General features: G+C 36.9%; 1 protein-coding gene across 2 annotated transcripts; it reads right to left on the reverse strand.

Annotated features, from left to right (window-relative positions):
- Positions 1-7,362: 7,362 nt before the first annotated feature.
- acy1 (aminoacylase 1) lies at positions 7,363-17,875 on the reverse strand. Of its 2 annotated transcripts, none has more exons than XM_052589650.1 (15): positions 17,655-17,875; positions 16,142-16,285; positions 15,458-15,522; positions 15,268-15,372; positions 15,088-15,182; positions 14,104-14,180; positions 11,743-11,832; positions 11,392-11,448; positions 11,226-11,299; positions 9,493-9,542; positions 9,264-9,408; positions 9,089-9,157; positions 8,449-8,528; positions 8,295-8,355; positions 7,363-8,057 (listed from the first exon to the last, which is right to left on the reverse strand). In XM_052589650.1, the coding sequence occupies exons 2-15, from the start codon at positions 16,269-16,271 to the stop codon at positions 7,893-7,895; spliced, it is 1,263 nt and encodes a 420-aa protein (XP_052445610.1). In that variant the 5' UTR covers positions 16,272-16,285; positions 17,655-17,875; the 3' UTR covers positions 7,363-7,892. The 2 variants fall into 2 exon arrangements, with proteins under 2 accessions (XP_052445610.1, XP_052445609.1); XM_052589649.1 differs by having other exon boundaries at positions 17,559-17,725.
- Between the last annotated feature and the right edge of the window lie 1,501 nt (positions 17,876-19,376).

Genomic DNA, 19,376 nt, shown 5'->3' on the forward strand with positions numbered 1-19,376 from the left:
GTCAAGAACTATATTGGATATCAAAGATGAATGTGGAATCGTGATACTCACTGTGCTTTTCTCTCTTAGGGTGTGCTCACACTAGGCACAGTTGTCTGAACTGAGCCTGAACATGATTATCCCCCACCCCCACTGGCATGCACTCACACTTACACAAACTTTCCAGGCCAGACCATGTTTACATCACCCTTCTGAAAAAGAAGAGCACTTAAGTATACTTTTATAAAAGTATACTTATTGTGGAAAAAAATATATATTTAAAAGAATACACATAAGTGCAAATGAAATGTTATTTTCAATGCTTATATTTGTAATTAATTTCAAATGTATCCCATTTTAAAGTTATATTAAAACGCAATAAGTTGAACTTTTGATAAATTATTTTAAAACTCTTAAGTGGGACTTTTAAGTACATCTTTATATATAAAATTGTATGTTCATAATTGCTTGTAGTGTCTTTAAAATATGGTTAAAGTGTACTACTAATGTACTGAAAAGGAATGTGTGAACTAAAATACACTTTAATGTCAGTTAACAATACACAAAAACGCTTTTTGCTGATGCACAAGAAAAACCCAACACTATAGACATTTACAACACTTCAACTCACTTAAGCCCCTTTCACACTGCCATTCCGGCAAATACACAGGTAAAGTGTTCCTGCAATTGTTCCCGGGTCGCTAGATTTTGCACTTTCACACTGCCAGTGATGACCCGGTATATGTGCGTGCTTTCACACACAACCCTTGAAGATCCCGTAACGACACGTGACATCAGGACGTGATGTGTAATGTATGAGTCGACAACATTAGACACGTTAACTTTCATTGAAGCAAGCAAACGATCTCGGCGTCAGCGCGGAAAGTGAGGAACTAACTGATCTCTGCTTCATTACAGTTTGCACACATTTTTTGTCACGAACGTTGATCTTCCTTCAAAACAGCCGGTAAAAAAGTAACGCAATAACGCGCGTAAAAAATAACTGCAAATTAACTTTGATGGGAAGTGCTGTTTGTCTGTTTCCCAGAAGCTCTAAAGTTGGCACTAAACTTCACATGCCATGAAGCTGCACACGTCTCCACAGTCTGTGTGAGTGGAAATGATCCAAAGAGACTGGAAAGTCCAAAAAATTCCTTGAGAAAAAGAAAAAAAAAGAAAAACCAGTTATAAAACATATCCAGTCATTATAAATGGTTCTGTTGAGTGAAAGCAATAGACACAGTTGCAGTCTAAAGTTTATATACACATTTCAGTATCTGCAAAATGTTAATAATTTAAGCAGTAGGGTAGAGAGGACAAAATAATAATAAAAAAATGCAATTAATTCCCTGATGAAGCAGTATATTCAGCAAGGTGTGTGTAAACTTTTGACCACATCTGCATCACCTAAGAGCTGAATTAACGTTACCTCAATCATCAGGGCAACTTGGGTGATAGAATACTGGGAGATGTTTCTTCAGATTTCCCATAAACAGCAGAATTCCTGATCACACCATCTTCACTGACACTGGGCTTAAAAAATAGATAACATTTTTATAAGTGTGTTAATTCGTACATTACAGGTAATAAACATAACTTTATCAATTACCAAAAATAGATAAATGTCCCAAAATGTATTTTAAATAAAATAAAAAATAAAATAAAAAACTAATATTGCCTTGCAAGCTTCTCTCACAAATCTCCTTGAAGGATCTTACTGCATGTACCGTGGCTGGCACAGTAAAGCTACTGTCCTCATCCTTTGGTTTGTTACCTGTAAAATATATGTTTATTAGAGGGGGTTCTGTAAATGCACAGAAGGGAATATATTACTTGCTAATGGAAAATATTCAAAGCAGTTCAAATCCATAGGGATACTGACTTAAGATAGCACTTTTAGCTTGTCATGTGTGATCAGGGTGAGCTGACTGGTCAACAATTCATTAAAAACGTCTAACATCATCTCTTGAGCACTGGTCTGTGTCTCCACATTGTATGTCCAGTAACAAAACTGTACTAATCCTGCAAAATGAATGAAAAACTCCAGATAAGTACAAAAATATTGCATTACAAACACAAGCAGTAATGGAACATCTCGCACTTCAAATGCAAAAAAAAAAAAAAAAAAAAAAAGAGAAAAAAAAAAAGAAAAGAAAAAGAAACAGCAGCAGTTTTTCTAGAGGTGGCTATAATATTAAATATTACTGGTGGTTTTAATATTGATTATATATTCATTACATATTATAAGATCAGATCTCTTAATTGTTGTTCAGTAGCGTTAAATTTGATTTTAATCCATTTAGTTAAAATAAAATATTGTCATTTAAGCAGCCAATTTTTTGACGTATTTTGACGCATGCGCATTAAACAAAAGAGACACTGTGTAGTTACATATTATTTCAAGTTTTCCATTTCTATTTAAGTTGTTCTAATTCATAAAAGACTATGGTTAGACTCATTCACCTAACTAAAAGTCATTTTTAAAATTAATTAAATTAAATTAATTTGGTTTAGATTTGTTACATTTTTGCTTGCAATAAATGCACTTAAATATGTGTTTAATGATATCAAACAGTATGTAAAATAAACTATAGAGTTAATAGTGCAGGTTTATTGGAGTATACTGTATAAGATAGTGTATTACAGTTAATTTATATTAATTACATGAATGCACATAGTACGCATTATAGACTAAACATTAATACATTAAATTACATTAACAAATGTAATTTAGGATAACACACTTAAATCAAAATTAAAATAAATTATTTTACCTGTGCTTTAGTATACTGATAAATATATCAAAATAAGTACTTACTTAAAACACAATAAATTATTTAATTAAATTTAATTATTAAATAATTATGTAAAATGTATGTTTAAGTAATACTTAATTAGACATTATCATAAAGTGCTTTTTTTTATGAAATGCACTTAAGTATGTTAAGACCTATTGCCATTAAATTATACTCTAAATGAAAGTGAAAAAAGTGTGGGGAGGTACACTTAAGTGGCCTTTAAATTAAATAATATTATATTTTCTGCAAGTGTACTTTTTTAAAAAGTATACTTTTAAGATTTGAAGTACACAAAAGTACACTTTTAATACAATTAAGCACACTTCTTTTTCACAATGGCATGTATGGGGTAACTTCACTAGTATTCTGCATAATAATTAATATTAATTCATTTATAATTTATGACGTGCATTGATTGTCACTTATATGTATCAGAAAATTTTTACAGAGACAGCTGAGTATAATGAAATAATGTGCAGCTATTCGCAAACTACATTTCCATTTATATAAATTAGGTAAGAACCAGAGCTATTATAAACCTAAAATAACTGATTGAATTCAATTTATTTAAAAGTGTAGTGTAGTAATAGAATATGTTTACGGTCATAATGATGACAGTAGGGACACAAAATACAATCTGTTCTGTGCTAAATCACACTTTCATGAGTCACATGACGAGGAGGAGTTTAAGTGCCTAAAACAAAACATAAAGGGTTTCCCCCCTTAATATTGGGTTTCATTCTTTATTATTTAAAGTTATATAACCCATGAATGTATTTCCCTCACAGTCTGAGTGTTCATATAAAGGTAGTGAAGGTCTGGGATTTATTTATGGCAGCTTTCATTGGCCAAGGACCGCCCATGAAGCCATTTGACCGACATGTCAAACAACCAATCACAGTTCATTTCGTTTATCGTCACGTTTCGGGGCATGGAAATGCCGCCACAATAACAGACCGGTATGTAAAACTCTCAGACGTTTTTTTTTTTTTTTTTTTTTTTAGATTCTATGCTTGGAACTTTAAATATTTTCATATGCTTTTGTGAACCCAGCGTTTAGTTGATCCTGATAAGTACTCATCGTCACAGTTTTAAACACAGCGGTTTTCTTCTAACATGAGGGGGTTTGGCGCCACGTCATCTTTGTTTTCAGGTGGAAGTTAAACATCTATGGAAGTTAAAGAATGCGACACATGTCAACTGGAAATACTGTATAATTCAAACAATCCGATGACAAACAATCCATTAACTTGTATCTTATGTTATGGTCCCATAGAAGCAGTTTTTGTAAAAAAAAAAAAAAAAAAAAACAGGATAACGATTGCGTCATAACCAGCGACTCTCTGTCGCACAGTAGAGAAATTACCATATGGACAGGAGGAGAAGCTCGCAGGCAATCTTTTACTGTCTATGAGGCAATCAGGGGACGTGGAGGCATAAAGTCAAAGGAGATAATTGATCAGAATACTTATCAAAATTTGCTCCTGTTCAAGCTCGCCTTCTCAGCAAGATTCGGTGGGTGATTCAGATTTCTCTTGGCACAGTGATTAGAAGACTTACAATTATCAGAAAGGTTGCTCACGTGAAATTTATGTCATCGAGCTCAGTTTGAGTCTGCGCAGTACTCTCGACCCCCAGGAAGTGTGTGCTTCTAATTGACTTCACGGCTGCATCCAAAAACTTAGGCAGGTGACTTGCTGCCTTACTATCTGATCAGGCAATGACTTTGCAGGCAGCGTTTTTTGCCCTAAGCCACCTCATGAAATGGATTTCGGACAGCCTTCTGAGGCAGAGTAATGGTTTAATGATCTACAGCAAAATATAGAGGCTTTGGTGATAACTAAGTCAATATTTCATTACTGCAATATTAATTTCTCGCTAGAAATTACATAAGTGGAAAATTTTGTTCAGAAACATACATTTACACACAAACTGAACACCGTCCGCAACTTTCAGACGCCATCTTTATTTTTTGGCTTAACTGTCACAGAATGGAACACACAGGATTGTGAGATATCAAAGGCAGCGAAGGATACATCTATGCAAAGATGAAGTCCGGCAAGATGAAGTCATCTCAGGAGGCAGGAAATGAGGCTGACATTGATTTCAGGCGTGCCTTGATGCCTTCCTACCTTGGAATGCATCCTCCGAAGGCAGCATTTTTCAGTTTTCGGATGCAGCCCACTCGTCTTCGTTGAATCCAATGGGGTCGCTGTGTCTATTTCTTTTACTGTCTATGCATTTCACGACCAGGCGTCGAGTGCTTTCAATCACAACACACACTGGCCCAGCTAACCAATCACAACACAGCACATTTCATATTTCAGACGGTGGGTCTTCATTTGATACAGAAACTATTCTAGCCGTTCATGCCAGACTGTGGACAGATGTGTTAAAATGAGATAACGCCCTTAAGAGTTGACCAAATGAAGTTAATAATGCATATTACTAATCAGAAATTAAGTTTTGATATATTTACGGTAGGAAAATTTACAAAATATTATCATGTAACATGATCTTAATATCCTAATGACTTTGGGGCATAATAGAAACTTCATAATCAATTTTACTCATACAATGTATATGTATTATGTAAAACTGCAAAATATAATCTGTAATTAATACAATAATAATAAAATAAAAACTTTAGAAAAGCTGAAAGCACTGTATATTTAACATGTATTTTCTGAAGTATTATGATTAAACACCTTAACTATAAAAAAAAAATTAAATGTAACGTGAATAGCAGCAACAGAACATTAAACACTAACAGATCTCTCAAGATCTCAACGTATTACAATCCAGACTTTAATGATTTAATACAAAACCATTAATTAAGAAATAGCAGAGGTTTTGATGTGGATGTTTTACTGAAAAAAGTTTGAAGTCGCCATTGTTGAGCACTATTTGCTGACCTTGACTTTTTAATGTCAGTTTTTCTCTGTTTGCTGAAAATGTGTTTCTAAAGCACTTTTGTTATAGCAAAAATTGTGAGAGAAAATCAGTGGTCTGATTCACTGATCTCATCTGGAGTCTTATCTCTGAGTTAGTGTTGCATTATTTTACAGCAGTCTTATGATGTGAGTTTTTAAAGGGGTGGTTGACTGCTTTTATTCTAGGCTTGATCGTGTTTATGGGGTGCAGTGTTAATGCTTAGTTAAAAACAACAACAACAAAAAGCAACATTATTTTTCACATAATTTACCATTATTCTAAACTGAATGTATATGTATGCATCTATCTTTATGCATTCATATCTGTCTGTCTGTCAATACATGTCTATATCTATCTAGTGAATATTAGATAGACAGGTAGAGTAGACACAGACAGACAGACAGATAGATAGATGATTTAAAACAATGTGTAGTATATTCTCACACACACACACACACACACACACAGAGAGAGAGAGAGAGAGAGATCAGCCACAACGCTGAAAGTTTAAATAACATTTGATTATATAGTTACAATGGCATCTGTCAAGGGGTGAAATTTTTAGGCAGCAAGTGAACAGTCAGTAGCAGATGGTGGGATAATGAACTGAGCAGCACTGATGCCCATCACGTGAAATCTGAAAGGAAAGCTATTAACAGCAGACACCGATATGTGCAAACCAATTTACATTCATGATCAATTTACGTTCATTGACCTAGAGAATGAAGCTGAAAAATATATCTGATTATCAATAGCATACATGTTAAAAAAGGGGGAAAAAAAGGAAAAAGACAACACTCCACAATTCTTAAAGATAGCACCCTTCAGTAGCATTTATAAATAAAATAAGACTGGGGCAAGTATTGAACCCTGTGGCACCCCACATGCAAGTGAGTGTGAGGATGAACTATGTTGGCCAATAGAAACACTAAATCTTCTACTTGTTAGAAAAGATTGAATGAGGAAAAGATCCATGAGAAAAGTTGTTTGTTTCTCACCCGGATGACGACACCGTGAGCAGCCTCAGCATGGGCCAGACCCAGGCAGGTGATGCAGTGCTTGTACTGGTCCGGTAGCCATCGGATGCAGTGAAGAAGTTGTAGTAACCTCTACAACTAGCAACAATTGGCCAGTTACTGAACTACCATTATCTTGTGAGGTTTCAGGATTTTGGAGAAGGGAAGCTTTGCAATGTAGAGTGAATTCTTGAAAGAGAACCGCATTGTAATGCGGTGCTGCAGGAGCTCAAATTAGAAAATTGGTGGGTTTCAACTTGTTTTAATGTGTATTTGTTCAAACAAGGTTGTCCTATGAAAATTGTTATATTACTTTTGAAAACAGAGAGATAAAATGTTTTATTCCTGTTAATGTCAATATAAAATACTGGAAATGTTTAATCAGAAGAGTTAAGGCTGTTTGTTTATGAAAAGTATGGTTTACAGACATTTGGTCTGTATTAAATATATTTTCTATCTATAGTATATATTTATCCATCTATGGAAAGCGGGGAAAAATACACATCACATTTCAAGCTATATTATTTATTATATGAAGTCAGTCTATGTGTAATAAAAATAACACTAACATTTCAGATACATTACCCCTTAACTTTTAAATCAGGGCAAAGTAGCACCAGACAACCACATCAATGTTGATTTGTGTCAAAAAATATTTTAATAAGAAGCGATGAAATGTGACTCATTCTAGTTGAATTTACTGTGCAATGTAAGTCTCATAAGTGACCAATATGCATTTTCAGTAAACAAATTCATGTTTGCATCAGAATCATTTGTATTAAAAAATACAATACATCTACGGCAAGCACAGCTATTCAGTTTCAGTCTCTGAAATCATTTTCTTTTTTCATATATGGAGACACAAACTGCCTAATTTAAGAGTGTTAAATGTACACTTCATGAATTAAAACAACAGTTCATATCAGCTCCTAATTGTGGATATCTGCTAACAAATAAGACTTAAAAGCATTTCTAAGACGTTATTGAAAGAAAGCAGCTCCTGAGTTAATTAAAACAAACAAAGGTGATCTTCATTATATGGGATCAGCCCATTCTTTGGTGTTATGTCAGATACATTTGTGCGGAAATCTGCCCCTTTACTCAGAACCGCGAGGAGCAGAAGCAGCTGTGAGAAACTGAAGCAGGAGAGGAGGAGCGAGATCCTCTACTCTTCTCCGCTCAGAGGCGGCACACTGGCCAGAGCCGGGACCAGACGCTCGTACACCTGGATGCCCCGCAGGAACACCTGCTCATTCAGATACTCATTATGATCGTGAAGCAGGATGGGAGTGAGATTCATCGGAGAGAAGCCAATGGCAGGAAGACCCTCCTACAAAAACACAATAGGAACTCACCAACTGAGGGATATAACATACAAAACTAATGAACAGAAATAGTTCTTGAGCAGCTATCATCATATTAGAATGATTTCTGAAGATCATGTGACTGAAGACTGGAGGAAAGATACTGAAAATTCAGCTTTACATCACAGAAATAAATGCATCTTCAGGTATATTTCAGATTTTTTCAGACGATGTGTTTGCAGACAGAAGTGAAATTGACTTACTTCCCTGATGAAGCGGCTGTCTGTGGCAGCAGGGAAGATTTCCTTTTTCAGAGTGATGTTCCTGTCATGAGATGCACAAAGTCACATGTCTGCATGTGTTTAACTAGAACTAGAGGCTCACAAAACTTTACAACAAACTACTTTTTCCCCTCACATGGCTTTGCAGGTGGAGCTAAACGCGTGCCACCAGGGGTCGCTCTCCTCTGTGGATGTGAAATTCTGGTCCATGTGTTTCTGAAGAGCAGAAAAAAAGCAATAAATTTAAAACAAAATCACGAGCCTCTTGTGGTTGTACACACACAGTTTAGTAATTTACAGGAAGACTGACTCCCCCAATTAACACATGTATGCAATGTATACGGAAACAAACTGAGCAACTAGTCGTTTGTGTCTTTTCTCAATGTGGGGTGCAAGAATTTACAGGGAAGGTTTTTCACTCAGAAATGTTGCCAGATCTTGCTAGAAATAAATAAATCAATAAATAAATATTGCCACTTGCACCTGCCTACTTTATTGACTCCATAAACTGGATCACTTTAGGAGCCGAGCCCAAACAACAAACCCAAAGATGTTTAATAAGCATCGCTTATAATAAGTGGACATGGCAACCGTTCAAGAGCGAGATCAAGTTGTGATGATAATTTAGATAATTCACCCCTGTATTTAAATGCAGGTGTCACTCCTGAATCTCTACAGTGTGTATGTGGCCATAGTCTCCTGGCAGACACATGCAATTACCAGATGTGAGATCAAGCAAGATTAAATTGTGTTTGATGTGTAAAAATAAATCTGACCTGTGCAAAATCATAGGTCACGTCCTCACCAGCTTCTTTACACCAGGCTTTTATCTTTTCTTCAAACTCCTGTACAGTGAACAGAATCGGTAGTGAGACATGGCAACAGAATCAGTTCAAAGCCAAATAATTGAATAAATAAAATAGACTTGCATGCAATGATCCAGATACACACCTGCAGGTTAACGGTGGGCGGGATTCTCAAGTCAAAACTGACATCCATTTCTGCAGGAACCACATTGTAAGCCACGCCCCCTTTCACCATGGTCATGTTCACAGTGGTGACATCACCCAGAGTGAAACACTCATTGGTGTTCAGCCTGGAAATCACACAGGTGTAGTTTCACATTTAACAGCTCTCCTTTAACCAGATGTTTATAATACAGACTGAGAATGAAGCTCACCGGGTTTTCTCTTTCTCTCTGAACTCCAGGAAGGAGTTTATAACACGCCGCTGTGGACACAACACAGACACATGCATCAGAAACAGGACAAAAAAATAGACTTCCGGATATTTACTTGCAGTTTAATAGAAACAACCTTTTGCTTTCATTTGTTCATTTTAAATATTGCTGTTTTTTCTTTTGTAGTACACATATTTAATGTAGTTTGTCAGTTAACAGGGGAATGACCATGAAAGCTGCATGTACAACTATTACACAGTTTGAAAGAGTTTTGTTTCAAATAATACAATGTGTGTATACTGCGTCCTCACAAATAAGAGATGATATTTCTGATCCTTCAGAATCATTCTGATTTGCTGTTCAAGAAACATTTCTGGAGCCATATTCACGAATATCATCTTAAGAAATAAATTAAGAATATTCTTAAGAAAAATTCCACGAAGTTCGTAAGAATATTGTGCAATTTTTGTTCTTAAAAATTTAACCTAAGAAGAAATGTACAGTTTTTATCTGACCGAATAAATGGCTGAAGACACACTAATAATCTCACACTTCAAGGATTGTTTTTTTTTTGTCCTTCCTGCAGATTATCCTAATAATCATAATAAGTGTGCACACTATTTTCATCGCAACCAGCTTGACTGCCGTTTTAATGCGGCGTGTTTTTTAACACTTTTATGGGGCGTCCACACCAGATGCGACTTGCGCTAATAAATTTCGCTATTCGCACATAGTTGGACACTTGAACATTTTGATACTATTTGCTTCATTCGCGCGTGAAATTAACTTCACAACAGACGCAAATTTGCATCATGGGAGGGGCTTCTACCAGTTGAGTCCACGCAGCATTGTGATTTCAACCACCATTTATTCTGATAATTTTCAAAATATTACTTTTATTGTGTCATGAAATGTAGTTTTAAAAGTATTTCAGGTGAGAATGTAGTTGTTTTAAATTCAAATATGCAGTTTATTTATAAAGACTGTGCCTATTTAAAAATGTGTTTCGCCGATCTCGGAGACGATCAGCTCCATGCAATCAGCGGGAGCTCAGTGCTCATAATACCTGATCTGCGCGTATCTAGCGTCAAAAAGGCCGAAACGCTCAATTCGTGCTGCGTCTTTTGCACCGCAGGATGTCTATTCACATCTTTGCATTGACTTAACATGTAAATCACTCACACTTAACCCTTCATGGGCACAACAATGTGCATGTTATTGTTTAAATGATCGTCAAGGATACGCAGAGTGAATGCAGCCATGACATCGTTTTCAAAAGTCTCTCCGTTTACATTGAAACACAACCCCAGAGTTTTCTAACTATATCGAGGTCTGCAACGTTTTCAAAAGTCTCCATTTTTGAGGAACGAAAACGCTGGAGTAGTGTAAAGATTGGTGTAACAGTAGCAAAAGTTTTGAAACAAAGTGCACTAGTGTAAACATTGTCTTAAAAAAGATCAGAAAATTCTTAAGAAGAATTTTGGAGAAAACAAAATACACAATATAAGAAGAAAATGGTAGACTGTTTCTTAATGTTTCATGAATCCAGCCCCTGGTTATTAGAGAACAGTCTGGATATTTCAAATTTGTCAAAGTTCTAATATTTCATGGTATTTATTTGAAATATAAATAATTTGCACCAATATAAATGTTTTTTTTTTTTATAATTTTTTTTTTTTTCTGTAAGGTTAAAAAAAACAAGTTTAGCCACATCACATTCTGAACACACTCACTAGTTTCTCTGCTGCGGTGTTCTCCACAAACCTGGAACCGTGACCTGGACTTCCTGGACAGCGGACTGTGATCCCTGCAGGACACAGCACATTTGTTAACACACACACAGATGAACACACACACAAATGAACAGTAAATGTGGCTTGTGGCATATGTGATACTCACACCAGGGGTTCTTTTCTCCGTAGAAGACAGTATAGGCATTGGTTGGGTTTGCCAAACCTGTGAACAAATAAAACAGGCAAAAACTCAATATTAGTGCATTAGTTTAAAAATGAATTTTATGAAGATTGAATTGTACTGTATTTGTATTTGAATGCTACACTGTTTGACGGATGAGCTTAAGTATAAGGGAGCGCAGTGTGTCTCTTTCTGTTTAAAGGGGTGCTAAAGCAGTTTAACCGTTTAATGAATTCATCCCTTACTCTGTTAAAATCAAGTCTGCAATTTTGAGAAAACCTGAGAATACTAAAGCAACTACATCAACTAGAAGACTGAATCTACAGGTTTGTTTACCTTCATCAAGGGCAAAACCAATGTTCAGCTTTTGAAATTCAGGGTGCTTCACAAATGTCTCCATTCCTTTGTGACCACCGACCTCCTCATCTGGCAAAAAAATTAAAAACACCAAGTTGTTTTTATTGCAGAACTGGTAATAACTGAAGCAAAAGCACCAATGGATCTCTGTTATGCAATGTTTAATTTGCTACAAAATATATACAAAAAGACTCAGGAAAACATGTTTGTGAAAATTACACATTACATAAAACCAATGTGAAATGCCATTCAAAATCACATTTTACTTCCAGAAGTGTTTTTAATGTTGTGCAATAATACGGAAAACTTGTATTATAGTTAACTACAATTCAGGGACCATTTTTACCACGTTGACCATCCACCTTATTTTTTAACACAGAAGAAAGCTGCTTTCTGTGAATGTGCAAGACATACGGTTCATAAGTCACTGTAGCGAAATAACGTGAAGAATAACAAAGTGGAGTAAACAGTAAAACTGATTGCACTACAAACCAGTGTGTTTATAATTTAGACTATACATTAAAATAATATGGTAAGACACACCAGTGTGCAATATCAAGCAGTTTTATGCAGCTAAAAATAGCTGGAAGTGGATGAGACCAGAAGCCACACATTAAATTTACAAACAGCTACATCCATTCAACGAAAAATAAGGTAGATTTAAGAAAAAAAAATTGTTTAAAATTACACTGACTGTATACATAAGTATTCATTTACAGATCATTATCACAAACTAATTTAATGCAATAATAACTGCAGGTTTAGCCCCGCCCCCAATTCTAAATCACAGCCTGTTTAGCCCCACCCACTGACTCTAAATCACCGCCCTGTTTAAGTGACGTGACGAGTGAGGTGACCATAGACTGTATAAAAACATGGACATAGTGTTTGTGACATCACCCATAGACTCCTGAAGAGCGTTTCTTAAGCTCAAAGTGTGCAGAGCGGGCCATCGCCATCTAGGCAGCATGTCACTGCGTGACTCTACCGGACAATCGAAATTGGGCAAAAAGGCAGGAGCTCATTGCCGAAGCCATGCCCATCTAGTTCAAAGGCACAGTGACTACATTTACAAGCTGTTAAAATTCGGGTTATGGTCGGGTTAAGGTCACTATTTGGGTTTCTGAAACATTCGGGATAACCCGTTTACATGCATGAGCAGAGAGAGTTACTCTTGTATACATGGAAAGTGTAATCAGTCGCCAATATCCCAATGTAAACAGCGACGCACGGTTAGCATCTGGACGTAATACGCAATATGCGTAATTTCCGGTTCTTCTTCCTGTATCCAAAGACTCAAAAGACCAAGATTCCTTGTGAATAGAACATGCGCAGAACACACATTTTGATGGGGATATGCCGAAACGCGTTTACAAGACCAAATATTTGGGTTAGAAAAGGGGTACCCCAGGTATAATATCCCGGTTTTTAAAAAACGGGATATGAGCATATCCGGGTTTTTGCCGGTGTTTACATGGCCGTGCGCGACCGGGTTATTGCTAATATCTCGGTTTTGAACGGGTTATTGGCTGAATGTAAATGTAGTCAGTGAGCAGCGGCAATCCACCTGCCGATCAAGTGGCCACGCCCTTAATTATGCGCAGCTTTAAGGTTAAATATAATTTAAATGGATGAGTTATAAAAAAAAATTTGAACCAGGCTGTAAACATGTTTTTTTTTTTCTGTAGTAAAGTTGGGCATTTTAACATGTGGAGTCTATGGGACTGACTCCCTTTTGCTGCCAGCCTCAAGCAGCCAGGGGATGAATTGCAGTTTTAGTCACTTCCTTGTTGGCTTCACAAGAGAGAGCGGGAGGTTGCCGCTCAGACGTAACATACAGCCAAGGATGGTTGAGGTTGAGGGTTCGGTGCCTTGCTCAAGGGCAACTCAGTCATGGTATTGGTGCTCGAGACTCAAACCCACAACCTTAGGGTTAGGAACTTCCCCCGCCCCCGATTCTAAATCACTGCCTGTTTAGCCCTGCCCACTGATTTAAACATGTAGCTTAGCATTAACAAGAGAGACAGACAAGCAGGTCTACACAGAAACCAAACGATAAAGATGCTCTGAAAACAGCAAGATGCTGTGTAGAGCCAAGCTGTGGAAAAAACACAGTCTTTGCATTGCCTTCTTTCTGATCCTAACATTACAAAAGAATGGATGGACTAAACAAGACAGAAAATCACCTATTACTTTTATATTATGATTTTTGATGTAAAAATATTGATAACATTATAAGTGGACCTCAGAGATCAGTACAAAATAAAAATAAAAAACAAAGGCAGTTCATGACCCATTTAAGGTCTGTTGCTAGCATTTTAGAGCATGTTGTGAGCTGACCTGGGACAAATGTTAAATGGACAGTACGAGAAAATCTCTTCCCAGCCGCCTTCAGTCTGCGAATGGCTTCAATGTACCTGCAGAGAAACAAAACTTCAATTCACCAGCAAACTACATATCTAATATAGATGACAAATTATTATGCTTTTCTTATGTTTTTTTTGCACCCAAGCAAACCATAGCTGATGATTGAAAATATCAGACTATAATTCTCCAAAAGATTTCAAAATGTTCTTACTTCATCTCAAAACGTGCATGATTTTGACCACTATTTATAAAAGTATCAACTTTAACTGCAACTGTAACTACAGTAGTACCTCAGTATTACTACAACACCGGCTTGCCAGGTCAAAGGTATTAAAGGGGTCATATGACGCTGCTAAAAAGAACATTATTTTATTTATTTGGTCTAATGCAATGTGTGTTTATGTGGTCTAAGGTAAAAAAAAAAAAAAAAAAACATTTTCCACATACTGTACATTATTTTTTTTCCTCTATGTCCCACCTTTCTGAAATGGGTTGATTTTTACAAAGCTCATCGCTCTGAAAAGCGAGGTGTGCTCTGATTGGCCAGCCATCTAGTGCGTTGTGATTGGCCGAACACCTCATGCATGTGACATCAATGCCACGCCCCTTACCATATTTGGAAACACACAGCATATCCACGACACTGCGGCGGCAGCAACAATACTACAGCGAATCAAAGTCATGCCGCCTTTCTTTGCGTAAACATTTGTCTGGTGTTATGCAAATCTTCCCACACAGTGACGTAGACATGTGGAGGCGTTTTAGGAGGGTCATGGATGAGTTTAAATTTTTATAAAGGATATCCCTTTAGGTTTGAGACTTCAATCTTTGAAACTTTAGGGATCTTATCCATGCATGAACAGCTTGTAACACTCCCGAAGACGATAGGAAGACTTGTAATAGCGTCGTATGACCCCTTTAACGTAATGTTTAGTTTGTGGCTGGTTTTAAACTCACTGTATCGTGACACATTTCATGTCCTGAGATCCTCTGCCGTAGATGTTGCCGTGCTCATCTTTGACAGCAGCGAATGGATCATGTTTCCAGTGTTCCTGAAGCAGACAGTCGCACGGTTTCTGAGTGAGATCTGACCCTCGTTACGTGATCTGTACAGTGACTGGTGTGTGACAGCAGTACCTCATACACCGGGACCACATCAGTGTGTGAGTTCAGCACCACAGACTTCAGCTCGGGCCGGCTGCCGACCCACGAGATGATCGCAATGACTCGACCGGGACACACCTGAGGGGCAGCTTTAAATTAACACGGATGTGACTGATGATAAACGTGACTAGAGTTAGACAGATCTAGCAGTTAGCATCAATACCTCCACTTTCTTCATGGGTAAAGCCAGCTCCTCCGCTATCCGCTCCAGAAACCTTATAGCAGCATCTGACAGTGAGGGATTGACAGACGCAGATTTACTTCACTGAACCCAGACATGAGAGTCAGCAACCGTTCATTTCTGATAACCAAAGGTTGTGTTTCATACAATCATTACACCTCAGTTTCAGAGACAGCAGTTGTTTTCCATTTATATCCATCTGTAGTATAATGTAATTGAATAATGTAAATGCAATCCATTGTGAAAAAGACACCAGACACCAGATCTGTTCATCCAAATATATGAACAATATCCCTATCTGCATCCTTTATTCCGGGGATGTTTGCAGGAAAGTCCAGGTCAGGGTTGCAACAGATAAGTGCAGTTTACATTATATGCACGACTAAATATTTACAGAGAGTTTATTTTGACTAACCCAAGTGTGACTGGGGTCGTCGACGCTACAAAAGACGGCTGTCAATCATCAGATGTCATTGGTAATGCATTAGAACACCTTTCACGGCAAATAAGTCTTAAAACTAGTAAACTGCCAACGTAGACACAATTTCTAGACTTTGTGTGGGTTAACATGTGTTCCTGGGCAAAGGTTAATCCAAGTCATAAACCTAGGAGGTGATATTGCCCTTCTATCTACCGCGGGACGGGGTGAGAGGGTCTGTGAGGTACCGTAGTCGGGCTCTGGGTGGACGGTCTTCAGCCGCAGGTATTCTCTGAACAGGGTCACTGAAGGGTCTTCTGTCCCGGGACCGTCCTGGACCCCTCCGCCACCGCTCGGTCCATCTTTATCAGGCAACATACCGGCCCACTGTCCTGGGACGAGACCGTTTATTATTAACCAAAACACACTCTCATACACGCATGTGTGTGACTTTTAAATGTTCCAACCATATTTTACCCTAAAATAGATACAAATTAAATTAAAAAAATTTATAGTGCCTGTTGAAGGGCATTTTTAGGATTTTTTTTTTTTTACTTAACATTTTTTAACATTATATCATTATATTTATGAATGGTACGTTTTCATGAACCATAGCTCTATTAACTGTGTTACAAAAGGTGAGAAATTATACTTTAATTCAACAAATATGCATTAAAATTGACCAAACGTGACAGCTTATGATACATTTCTATTTTTGTAATTCATAAACATTGCAACATATTTCTATTTCAGATAAATTATGTTCATTTGAACTTTATATTCAAATAATCCTGAAAAAAAAAAAAAAAAAAAAAAAAAAAAAAAAAAAATTATATATATATATATATATATATATATATATATATATATATATATATATATATATATATATATATATATATATATATATATATATATATATGCATTTTTTTATATAAATATGTTTTATAAAATATTTTAAATAGTCTTCGCAAATATTTTGTTAGTTAAGACACCAGGCTTTTTGGGGTTTGAACTTGCAACCTATTGTCCATTAAACATCTGTATAAACCAGTTTACATTTTCATCTAAAAAACTTGAAAAAGTTACAACCTGCTAAAGATAGAAAAAAAGATGACTTGTAACCCAAGCCTAAGCAGTTTATGCAACCAGCCACTGATTTTAAAGACGGGTGATGATACATCTTTTTTTAACCTTTACATAAAAACATTTATCTAAGTAACTTTATTCATGAAATTAAAATAAAGTAATATGTAAAAGACTTGCCTTTTTGCTAGTTAGACAGATTCGTTTATTAGCAAATCGCTGTCTTGATCTAGTCACTGTTTATGCATCTGACCCCTGACCTTTACTTGAGTCACGGCACCATCAACCACATGTACTTCTTCTACTAAAGGAACAGCGCGTTTATTTCACTCTGAGAAGGTTTTTATAAACATCTGTCTTCTCGTAAACACAGGTCAAATATCACTGTGTCACGTGCACTAATCTGGTTTAACTGTCAACACAAGTAATCATCACACATGGCAGGAAAACAAAACAACATTGATTCTTTATAGTGTAAACGTCACTGCACGACAAATCTGTCTGTTTCAGATCAAACAAATGTTTCTACTGACGTGTCGTGTGTTTAATAATAATTCTGTCCATCAACAGCAGACTCACCTGCTTCGGCGCGAGCTCGCGGCTGATCTGAGCCTTAATCAGTAAACAACACCGTCTTTATCTTTAATAGATATCTGGAGGTGATGTATAACTCACCTTCGCTCCAGGGTTTTCTTCTGAACTCGTTCCCTTACTTAATATGCTCAATCATGCCGAAAACATCTCTCTCGTTCCTTGCGTCATGACGTCGCAACTATCTGTTACGTACGTGGTGTTCAGAGCGCGTGCGCAAAATGTCTGAAGAGTTTTTTTTTTTTTGGTGTATCTGCAGTAATACGTTTCTGAAATTAAATTCCCATTCGTTTTCTTAAACTGATTAACCAATAGACATAATCCAACAAAACTAATATCTCCAGAAAGACCGACGCGTATCATATTATGAACCAGATAGCTGATGTGTACTCGTCTCGATGTGATCTTGAATCTGAGTATGTCTTGTCTGTAGTACGTACTAGAAAGCACGCGTTGGTGGTATAGTGGTGAGCATAGCTGCCTTCCAAGCAGTTGACCCGGGTTCGATTCCCGGCCAACGCAGAAATATTTTTCTCTGAGATAAAGTTAAAAATAATTATAAAGTTTCAATGAACGTCCTCGTTTTGTCTGAATGAAGATCACACTGCACTATAAGGGTTTATATTTCTGTTCTGGCTGAAAATTGTTTTTGTTCTCTCCTTCAGAAATACGTAACAAGTTCCGATTGTGCCAGCAGTTCATGTCTTGTGATTAGACAGCAGCTGAGCGCGCGCTGCCCTCCTGCTAACGTGATTGGACTAGTTTTGAGAAGCAAATGGGCAGGAGCATGTGCTGGAGATGTACTTATAATCACAGGAGCGTTTTTACTGACGAGATGCACATGAAAATCGCATTTGATTTTTTTGCACATCCCTAACATCTAGTTAACAAAGCTAAACAGTTTTAGTCACTTCCTTATTGGCTTCACTAGAGAGAGCGCGAGGTTGCCGCTCGCACAGAACGCGTTGGTGAAACTCATTTAACAAGAACTTAATAAACAAAATAATCATACTGCCGCAAACATTTAACATTTATGAATTAATTAAACGTCAGTAATAATAGTGACACCTGCTGGCACAGTTTTGTAACTTTTTGTAAATTTTGTTCTGTTAAGATCACGAGAAAATAAAGTTGTTAATGACAAAAATAAGAATGCATGGCCGCTCAGAACCTCCATATGAAAGGTCTTTTCTTCAATGTTTGGAGCAGGAAAATATTTCTGCGTTGGCCGGGAATCGAACCCGGGTCAACTGCTTGGAAGGCAGCTATGCTCACCACTATACCACCAACGCGTGCTTACTAGTGCGTACTACACACTACACATACTTAGTTTCAAGTACACATCGGTGATCTGTGCGCCTTTACATCTATCTTTCGCGAAGAAAGGAGCTGTGTTGTAGTGTCTGATAATATTTTGGGTGCTGTCATATCGCTACAATTATCATATCATCATATCATACAATTCGCAGAAAGAGAAATCTGAAAAGGTTTTGAGGTTAATGTTTAACAAATAAATCAAGCATATAACGGGAAAACAATAAGGAAAAAATATATAATGCATGGCCGATTAGAACTTCCGTAAGATATTACTTTAACATGGTGAAATGTAAATGAAAAAGCGCACGAGACTATATTGTTCTCTTTTTTTAACCCATCTAACCGGACCATAGAGCGAGACCCTCAAAGCCTTGACATCCGAGAGATAAATCAGTAAATTCGAATAAAAAAATCACAGGCTTCGCTTATCCCGTGCGAATGCACCACACGGAATTCAGATGGGGGGTAATTTCAAAACCACACAAGGTC

The sequence above is a fragment of the Carassius gibelio genome, chromosome B22 (assembly GCF_023724105.1).
Source record: "Carassius gibelio isolate Cgi1373 ecotype wild population from Czech Republic chromosome B22, carGib1.2-hapl.c, whole genome shotgun sequence".
Lineage (NCBI taxonomy): Eukaryota > Metazoa > Chordata > Actinopteri > Cypriniformes > Cyprinidae > Carassius > Carassius gibelio.

What these genes read in the sequence shown, in the direction of transcription:
- acy1 (XM_052589650.1), bottom strand. Translation starts at nt 16,271, where the DNA reads ATGTTGCCTGATAAAGATGGACCGAGCGGTGGCGGAGGGGTCCAGGAC. An exon ending in CCACCCAGAGCCCGACTACG is followed by an intron (nt 15,523 to 16,141) that starts GTACCTCACAGA and finishes CCTCACTGTCAG; the next exon opens with ATGCTGCTATAAGGTTTCTG. An exon ending in CGCCCACCGTTAACCTGCAG is followed by an intron (nt 9,158 to 9,263) that starts GTGTGTATCTGG and finishes TTCACTGTACAG; the next exon opens with GAGTTTGAAGAAAAGATAAA.